Below are 9061 nucleotides of genomic sequence, written 5' to 3'. Positions count from 1 at the left end.
GGAGCCCGGACGAGCCGGCCTCCCCCCTGCCGGCTGCCTCGCAGCGCTCGGGACACCCTAAGTGCTTGCAGATGTGCGGCAGCGCCAAGCTGCGGACAGAGACGGCCAAGGCTGGCGGGCTCCTCGCTCGGGGCGGAGGCCGGAGCTTTTTGGGCAGCGGCTGTCGGAGGAGCAGGGAGTTTTATCCCCCCCCCCTTAAACCCAAAGGAAAGCGGCCTCCCCGCCCTCCGCCTCGGAGCCCGAGCAGGAAATGCCACGAGCCTTGCTCATGGAGGCAGGGGGCTCGGGGCACCCCCGCGGGGAGGCTCCGCGACCCTGAGGGGAGCAGCCGGGCATGGCGGAGGGGGGGGGAGAGGAGGAGAGGCTGTCCCGCTCCTCCCTGAGGGCTGCTGCCGGGCCAGGTCCCGGCCTGCTCCCGCCGCAGCCCGTGGCCGGGAGCCCAGCCCCGCCGCGGGGCCTCGGCCGCCGTTTGAACGCGCGGCTCCGCCACCGCCCTCTCCGGGCCGGCCGCCATGGCAACGGGGGAAGGCCCGCCCCGGGCGGAGCGGCGAGCGCCTTTGTGGGCTCTGACAATAAGATGGCGGGCGGGCGGGGGGCGGGGCCAGGCGCCGCGCTCGGCTCCGCCCGCTCCCTCAGGCGCGGAGCGGTGGCTGAGGCGGGAGCGGGGCTTCCTGCGGCGGCCACGGTACCGGCGGCGGGGTGGTGAGTAGGGGAGAGCCGGGCCGGGCCGCGGGGCCGCGGGGGTGCCCGCGCTCCCCCGGGGGGGGGCTCCGCTCGGGGCCGGACCCGGGCGCGGAGCCGGTGTGGGCGGGAGCCCGCGGGGCACGGAGCCGCTTCAAAATGGCGGCGGGCGGCTCGCCGGCTGCGCGGGGCGGGCGGGAACGGCCGTTGGCGGCCGCTCGAGCGCCTGGCGGAGGGCGGGGAGAGAACCGGGCCGGGCCCTGAGGAGCCGCGCGGTGCCCGTTCCCCCCTCCTCGGCCCGGCCCCTTCCTCAGCCGCCTCCCGCCGCGCTCCCGCATCCGCCCGGGGCTCGCTCCCCGCCCCGCCGGTCCCGCCTCTCGCCGCCGGTGCCAGCCCCCTGCCTCCTCCCTCCCTCCCTCCCTCCGCCTGGCTTCTCCTCTCCTCCTCCCCTCTCCTCCCTTCCCGCAGCCCCCCGGGGGCTGGCGAGCTGCCTGCCGGCCCCCCGAGCCCGCCGGGGGCAGCCAGCCCCGCTGCCGTGCTCGGGCCTTTGTCCCCGGCCCGGCGGGGACGGGGCAGGCCCTGCCAGCCCCCGCCGTGCCCGCAGCCCTCCCTCAGAACCGGGCGCCACCATCTGCGCACATGTGCGCGCCTGGAAGGCAGTAACTGGCTTTTCTTCTTCTCTTCGGCTTTATGCGCGGTTTTGGTTCCTTGCCACAGCTGTTACGAAGGGCGGTTTTGAATTTGGGAGACTAGATTCTAAGATTTGGTGGCAAAGGGAAGGTACAATACCTTCTTGCCTTGCCATCGTCACTATGTTTATATCAGTAAGAAAAGAAAAAAAAAATGTTTGCTTAATCAAACCTCCAGCACTTGGCTTGGGTAGTTCTTGTCTGCTTCCACCTATGGACAAACAGCGCTAGAATCTCTTTCCTATCTTCTCTCTTAGCCCAACTGTTACCAAATGCCTCGTTTTTAACCACCTGCATATGTATTTTGCAGCATTTACTACCTGAATTTGAATAGAATGTGGATCTGGAGTATGTAAGCTGATGCTCTAGTAGGAGCTGGATCAAATTTCAAGCACCTTATTTGTAAAACAGACCGGGAATTTGTCATAATCTCCGAAGCAACATTTTTAGTGAATTGCATAATACCGTGCTACTATTCCAAAAAAGAAAAAAAAATCCCATGCAAATCCCCTTGTTTTCAGACTGTTATTTTACAGATAGCTGTTGTCTCCTTGACAACTTTTTCATACAGCTGTTTCAAACAACAGTTAAGGTTTTGACACGCTAAGTTTGGGCTCATGACGCTCGGTTAGCGGCAGCAGAAGGGAGGTGATACAGCTAGTCCAGATACTGCCTCTTGGACAGAGGCAAACGCTGCTTAAAATTACTGTGGGATTTTGAATGCTTTGCATCAAAAGCAGCAGCAATCTTGCAGTCATGTACCAAGAAGTTTTACACAGCAGCTTGTACCTTTTGAGTACGCTAATAAGTAAATTAACAGAGGAACATGCTTAACATTTTTATTAATAATAGGTTTTAAAGTTAGCGTTCTCTTGAGATGAGTATTTGTTGGTGATTGTGCCGAGAAGTCTGGGAGAGGTCGTTTATTTGTAATGTTTTAATTGAATCTGATAATGGCTGTTAAGGTATTTTTTATTTTATTGTTCTGAGACACACTGATACGACAAGTTAATAGAATCTGAAGAAACAGTTGCTATGATGGCCAAATTCATTAATATTTTTATGCTAACACAGGTTCCACGTGGTTTGTTTATTGGTGTAGGGAAGAACCTAGAATCACACATGGCACGTCTTATACACTCACGTTGCATGGGAAAACCGTTTCCTTCTTCAGTATGTTAATAGATTACAGACTGGACTGCTCTGCCAGCATCCCCCGTGTCTTTTACTTTGTGGATGTGATGATAATGGTTCTTTTACTCATGTGCTCCCATCAGCAGTCTCCCCCCATATCAAGTCTACTATTATGAGAGTCAAATGGACAAAGGTTCTTCCTTAAAAATTGTCACATATCCAAAATAGCTCTGGAAAACCTCTTTGTTTATTGTTCTCATGACTGCATCATCTTTACCCGCACGTTTGTTCTTTTTCTGTTTTGTAAGAAAATTTACACCCATGTCACCTACCCTGAGCCAAAAGTGGATCTGGCAGGGGCTTAGGGATTCAAATGCTCACAGGCTCTCAGCGTACATCTTTTATAGAATGGGCTGAGAGTATACCCAGGGAGCAAAAACTTCTGAACTTTTATAGCATTATCACGTATTCAATAGAAATAAGAAATACTTACTCAATCTTACGGTGTGTCGCTGGAGTGGTAGTTGAGATGCCTCATAACCCTGTCTTGGGTGTTGGTGTGAGCTCAGTCTGTGAAAGAGAATTAGTTGGTTGAAATACAGTTTGTATGGCAGGACAGCATTTTAGTCTGAATATTTTGGGATTGAGACAAAAGGTTTTGGCTCAAGAGTGTTTAAGGAGGCTTTTTTGATGTGGTGTTTTAATAAGTATGCAGTTTCTGGAGAAAAATAAATGCCTTTTTTTCTGCTAGAAAAAGGTCTTTGTCAACCATCTCCCCCCCCTCCCCAATTTTCAGAGCAAGTGGTTTTCCAAAACTTTTAATTACCAACCACAACAGAAAACAAAGAAAGATGTGCAAATGCGTCCAGTTAACTTATTTTTTTTCTAGGTATGTACTTCAACTGCAGACACTGAAGTGTCTTGTGGAGTACAGACATGTCTAGAAAAGTATCTGAGTTGTATTCATATTTTGTCTTACAGGGTTTTTGTAGCTTATTGAAACAGCATTCTTTTTGGCTTTAGTAATTAAAGGAATTATTGCATGTATTTGATAGTTGCATTTGGTATATCGGAACTTGTTTTGCCTTGAACATCTTTTGAAAACTCAGCCTTTATAGCTGAAACAATTTCATTACTGTAATTGCTTTCATTATTGTAATCTTGCAAAGTAAATCTGAGTCATAAAGTTTCTGTGTTACTGCTAAAGGAAAATCCTACCTGTCTTTGCTGTGTTTCAGTTTTATGTTTGTGTGCACGTATTCTTTTTCTGTAGCTGCTAAAGAGATGTATGGTTTTCTACAACAAAGGTGTAAACCGTATGCTTTTGTGATAAACTTGCTTCCAGTATGCTTTTCTGAACGTTTAAGCTTTTAGATGATGGCTAAAGATATTGTTTGCTCTTTAAATGGCTTCAGCGCAGGGATAAGGGAGAGGCTGGTCCAAAGGTCAGGATGATAGCCTAGGACTTGGACTTAAATGGGCAGTTTCCTTCTCCTGTCACAGATTTTGCATGTATTGTTCACAGATCACCTTTGTACTCTAGCTGTAAATTGCATTTAATCCAAATTTCTAGAAGTACCGTGAGGATAGAGATACTGAAGCAACTGAAAGATAGGGGTGTATGAGTTTCTGAAATGGGAAACTGTTTTGCTGTGCATCTCCTGTACTTGCCTGACGCCTTGCTTCCTGGTACTTGGTAGGTGCTGCCCTAACTGTTACTGTATGGACTCTTGCTCAGTAGCATGGGAGAAGAGGAAGGACTACATCAAGCACAATTACTGGTATGTAGCTTTTTGCTCCTTACGTGAAACAGTAATCCTCTAGTATTCTGTGTGGACTCAGAAATAGGGTGACAAAGAACCTGTTTTTTAAGGTGTAAGATACTGACCAGATGTAAATACTGTAAAAAAAAAAAAAAAAAAAAGTTCCAGTGAATTATGTGAAACATTTAAGTTTAAGAATCCATATAAGCATTTTTTTTTTCCTTTTTGCTTTGTCTTCTACACTTGTGTGTGTGTGATGTATTGATGTTTTCAAGTTTTGTGATATATTCAGTTATTCCACTGGTATGCCTTAGAAGGTATCTAAATGCCAAACAGTAGATGGTTGAAAACCAGGTTAATGTTTTGTTGAAGTTCTAATTATTCTTTACAAGAGAAGAAGTTCAAATAAAAAGAAGCTTCAAACTCTGCACAGAATGTGCAAAGCTTAATAATGTAATTAACCCTGTATGAACGTTAGTCCCCAAAGATGTCTTCTGGAGGTTGTTTCACATAGGGAGCATATTTGTACATACAACTGTATATGAAAAATTAATTGGTGTATCCACAGATATGAAATTTGAAGGAATATTTAAAAGTCTAAAGGTTTGAAGGAATATCTAAAAGTAGAAACTTGGGTTGTTTTTAATGTGAATAATGTGGCTAAGTTATAGGAAACATTTTTGCAAAGAACTTCAAAAGCATTTAATATATTGATAGTCCTCAAATTGCTTTTAAGAAATCTGTTAAAGATGGCCATAAGACGAAGTTCCTATATTCTGTATTGTAGTCTCTGTATTATGATTTCTCCAGAATTTTGTACCTTCAGTGGAAAGAAGTTTCTCAGAGTCAGCAAATCCAACAAAAGGTTAATTCACAGATACAGCAATGTAAGAAGTGTGGTACAGTGTCAGTGTTTATGTCGCTACAATGCTATCCCCAGGTTTTCAGGGCAGATAACTTTGTAATGTATGATGAAAGGAACAATGTAGCTGCACTTCAGTGGATTTTTACTGACTCTGAAAAAGCTGAAAGAGATATCTGTCAGAAAATATGGGGACCATTTGGTAGCAACCAAAAAAGTGAGGCAGAGGTTTGGGCTTACTAAGAGAAGTGGAATAAAAGACATTGCAATAGTAATTGGGCTTTATCAGCTTTGAGATGAAAAATGTTGTTTTGATCAGGTCAGTACATTAAAAATCCCCAAAATGTTAGGTAAAGAGGAACCATAAGGGCAGAAGACTTGGAAAGGACATAAGGAATGTGCATAAATGTAAAGATTAGGTATTAGCTTTCATTTGCATCCTAGCTTTTATAAGACTAAAGGAAACAACATCTATTGTATTTACAAAAAAAAGGTATTTCAAGAGATCACCTGTAATACTTCACTCACATGGGGCACTATTGTAAAAATGAATGCAATTCAGATGAAGATCTGGAGGCTAGTGCTTGAGATTCATACCTTGGCTAATTCAGCAAGTGATTTTTTTTGGGTGGAAGTAATCCAAAGTCTTCATGCATCCCACTTACTTTCAGCTGGTGAACCTAAATTAGGAATACAGGAGTTTTGTTTTCTGGTAGTCAGCTGGGAAAGAAGTATATCCCATACAGAGGATGACTCTGCCTGTCCTTACTGGAATTGCACAGGTCGTATTGGAATTGCACTGTTCAGTTACTCACTTGAGTAAGGGAACCCAAACGACTGCTCTAGACACCTCAGTTGAATGTCTCAAGTTATATGGAACAAACGGAGATGTTACCCTCCAAGTAGCCAAAGTAACCTAACCTTTTCAAATATGCTGCCCATGATATATATGTTTTTTTTGAATGTTACTCCGTTAGGCATGTTGGTGTTCTAAAGGGGTCAAATCTTTCAAAGATGGTGTGCCAGGTTGTATTTTTATTTCCAAAATTAGAGGTTAAGCATGCCAGTAGAAACTCGGGAGGAGCGAGGAGAAACTGCCTCTCTGCTAGGTGAAATACAGCCGTTGAGATGTTCGCTTCTGTGCGAAGCAGTGGCTCCTGACTTCCATCAAGTTTGGAACTTAATGGGAACCAGGAGCTGGGAGCCTCTGCCTCTCTCAGATGCCACTCTCCGAAGCCATGACTCGTGGACCTGCTCACCCCTGGTTCCCGAATATCGTCTTTGGGATCCAGTCCATATGTTCCTGGCCCCTGTTGTACCACACTGGCCATTCTATAACCTGGTATGACAATTCTGATGTTTCTATCTTCAAAGAATTTGCTGTTCAAATTTAAGTTTTCTGTTTCATTTTTTTTCAGTCTTTTTTTCCTCCTTTTGAGCTGTTTATGTTGTACAAAGTTTGTTTTATTTTTTTTAACAGGACACAATGTTTGTGCGAGGATTAAAGAGAAAATGTTTTGATGGCGAAGAAGATATTGAAGGAACTCTGGCTGGTATTAAGGCTATTCCTTCATATAATCTTCAGCGACAGTCACTTTTAGATATGTCCTTGGTTAAACTTCAGCTGTGTCACATGCTGGTTGAACCTAACCTTTGTCGTTCGGTACTTATAGCCAACACGGTACGCCAGATCCAAGAGGAAATGACCCAAGATGGGACTTGGCAGATGATAAATACACAGAGTACAGGCCAGGCATCTGTGGATCGTCTTGTTTCAACAGATATCCTCTGTCGCTCATCTAGGGAACAGGCTGAGGGAAAGCATGTTCCAGGTTACAGTACTTTCAGTAAAGACTTTGAGGGCGACCAGGCACAAGATAGTTCAGAAACTATGTCAACAGCCTCCTCAGTGCAAGCTCCGAGAAACCTGCAAAGTAATGTGTGGGAAATGGAGAATCCACAGGAAAACAAAGGAAACTTTCAAAAATCGTTAGATCAAATATTTGAGACACTGGAGAACAAAACTCCTAATTCAGTGGAAGACCTCTTTTCAGAAGTTGACAACTCTTACTATGATCTTGATACTATGTTAACAGGCATGATGAGCAACACGAAAATGGGACACTGTGATGGGCTAGAATCATTTTCTTCTCCGACAACTACAACTTCTAGCTCTAATTGTAAATCTGATCTTAACGAGCTTGATCATATTGTGGAAATCCTCGTCGAATCCTGAAACACCTTGTGTAGGAGAGAAAAATCTGTTAATGGAAAAAAGACTCAGGAAAGCTATTTCCACAGTTTTTTCTATCAAATCTGCACGTGTATTTTACAAATATCTATATATTATATAGATATATATATTAAAAAAGCACTTCATATTGCAAAATAGTGTTAACTCTTAAAGTTAACCTGCAACTTGTAGTGTAATAATCCAATTTCTTGTCCACTGAACTGTAAGTACGTACGGTAAATGGTTAAGTATGGGGTCCAAGGCTTTCACAATTGGGTTCCTTTTACCAGTTTGCTTTAGCCTTTGATGGAGGACATGCTCACTGAAAGGAAAGATGAGAGAATCCCTCTTTCTTACCCTTCTCCCAGTGAAAATGGTAATAAATAGAGAAGTTGGTGAGCTTTTTTCTATTTTCCTCCGGTTTCTACTTTGTTACAGGACATAACTCCTACTATATCTGCTGCTTCTGATCTAAGTTGCTACATGGCTCTTAAAGAGCAGTAAGCAATGGTTCTTGTTACTCTAGCTAGCTTATTCTGGTTTTTGCTACAATTTTTACTTTAAAAATAGTTTTAAAGTGTTTATTGGTGTTTAGATTTTTCCAGGTATTTTCCTAAAATATATTTTTACTACAGATGTTATGTCAGCTGCTAACTTAGCAACTTTTGATCATAACTGCAGTTGATGTATTTTTTGAAAGGTTTTCAAAAAGGGATGCTTTTTTACTGTGAGCTACCCCATGTAGTTCAGTAAAGTGTATGTAAATGTAAATATACGATTTTATACTTTACATTAAAATGTAAGAGCTGTTTTCATGAATCTGTTTTATAGAGTAGTACTTTACTAAATTGAGAATTGTACAATTATGCTTTTTATACCCCATATCCTTGAGTATTATTAGAGGAAGAGCTCTGATCCAACTAGATACAATTAAATTTAATTCATTTCAGACCGTATTTTTTGTTAACTGCAAACCTAAATTACCTAGGTTTTTATTTATGTGTATTTATATGTAAATGTCATCAAGTGAATTGTTTATCACTGAAGTCTACCATCAAATATTTGTTTATATGGGATAACTATCTTGCACTAATTACTACAAAAAGTGTTACTAGCGGCCTTTAAATCTCAACTCGTATGTCTTGATGTTTTGTCATAATTAGTATGCTCCACTCTTACCAAGGGTTTCCTCTTGCCTTTTTTTTTTAAATAACAAAAGATAATACAACATGGGATGGTGTTCATTTCTTCAAGTATTCACATTTATTCTGGAGTATGTATAATTAAATGTATTCCTATGAGACTTTTTTGGGGGGGAGGGGAAGGGTAGATGAAGTACAGTTATGATGATGTTACATCCTCAAAAAATTTACCTCCAAGCTCGTGCTGGGGAAGAGGCCTGAGCTAGCAGGGAGGTAGGCAGGGGGAAGATTGATTGGTTTCTGGAATGTTTTAGCGTTGGCTGCACGAGGGGAAGATAGCCTCCATTGACTTGGTTGTTTTCCATAGACTTGAATCAAGCAAGTCACTGAACATGAAAAGAACACGTTTCCATGTCTGACAGACCATGCTTTTCCACAAGTGACCTTAATTACTACACACTCTCTCTTCCAGGTTCTCAAACCCTCCTCCCTTTCTGGGGAGATGTTAAGGACATTGCAGTGTCACCTCCACAAAAGGAGACCGTTGAGCTTATGAT

The 9061-nt window shown here is 43.7% G+C and overlaps 1 protein-coding gene across 9 annotated transcripts; it reads left to right on the top strand.

The window, feature by feature from the left end:
• Window positions 1–547: 547 nt before the first annotated feature.
• Window positions 548–8594, top strand: CDCA4 (cell division cycle associated 4). Of its 9 annotated transcripts, none has more exons than XM_048069701.2 (4): window positions 548–702; window positions 4205–4285; window positions 6181–6471; window positions 6610–8594. In XM_048069701.2, exons 2-4 carry the CDS (start codon window positions 4247–4249, stop codon window positions 7363–7365), a joined length of 1086 nt encoding a protein of 361 aa, XP_047925658.2. In that variant the 5' UTR covers window positions 548–702; window positions 4205–4246; the 3' UTR covers window positions 7366–8594. The 9 variants fall into 9 exon arrangements, with proteins under 9 accessions (XP_047925658.2, XP_047925663.1, XP_066854548.1 ...); XM_066998444.1 differs by having other exon boundaries at window positions 667–685; XM_048069702.2 differs by lacking the exon at window positions 548–702 and adding an exon at window positions 828–1067.
• The last annotated feature ends 467 nt before the right edge of the window (window positions 8595–9061 follow it).

This window comes from Anser cygnoides, chromosome 5 (assembly GCF_040182565.1).
Source record: "Anser cygnoides isolate HZ-2024a breed goose chromosome 5, Taihu_goose_T2T_genome, whole genome shotgun sequence".
In the NCBI taxonomy this organism is placed as follows: Eukaryota; Metazoa; Chordata; class Aves; order Anseriformes; family Anatidae; genus Anser; species Anser cygnoides.
Note: the sequence above shows the minus strand (reverse complement) of the source record. Positions and strands in the feature narration are given on the sequence as shown.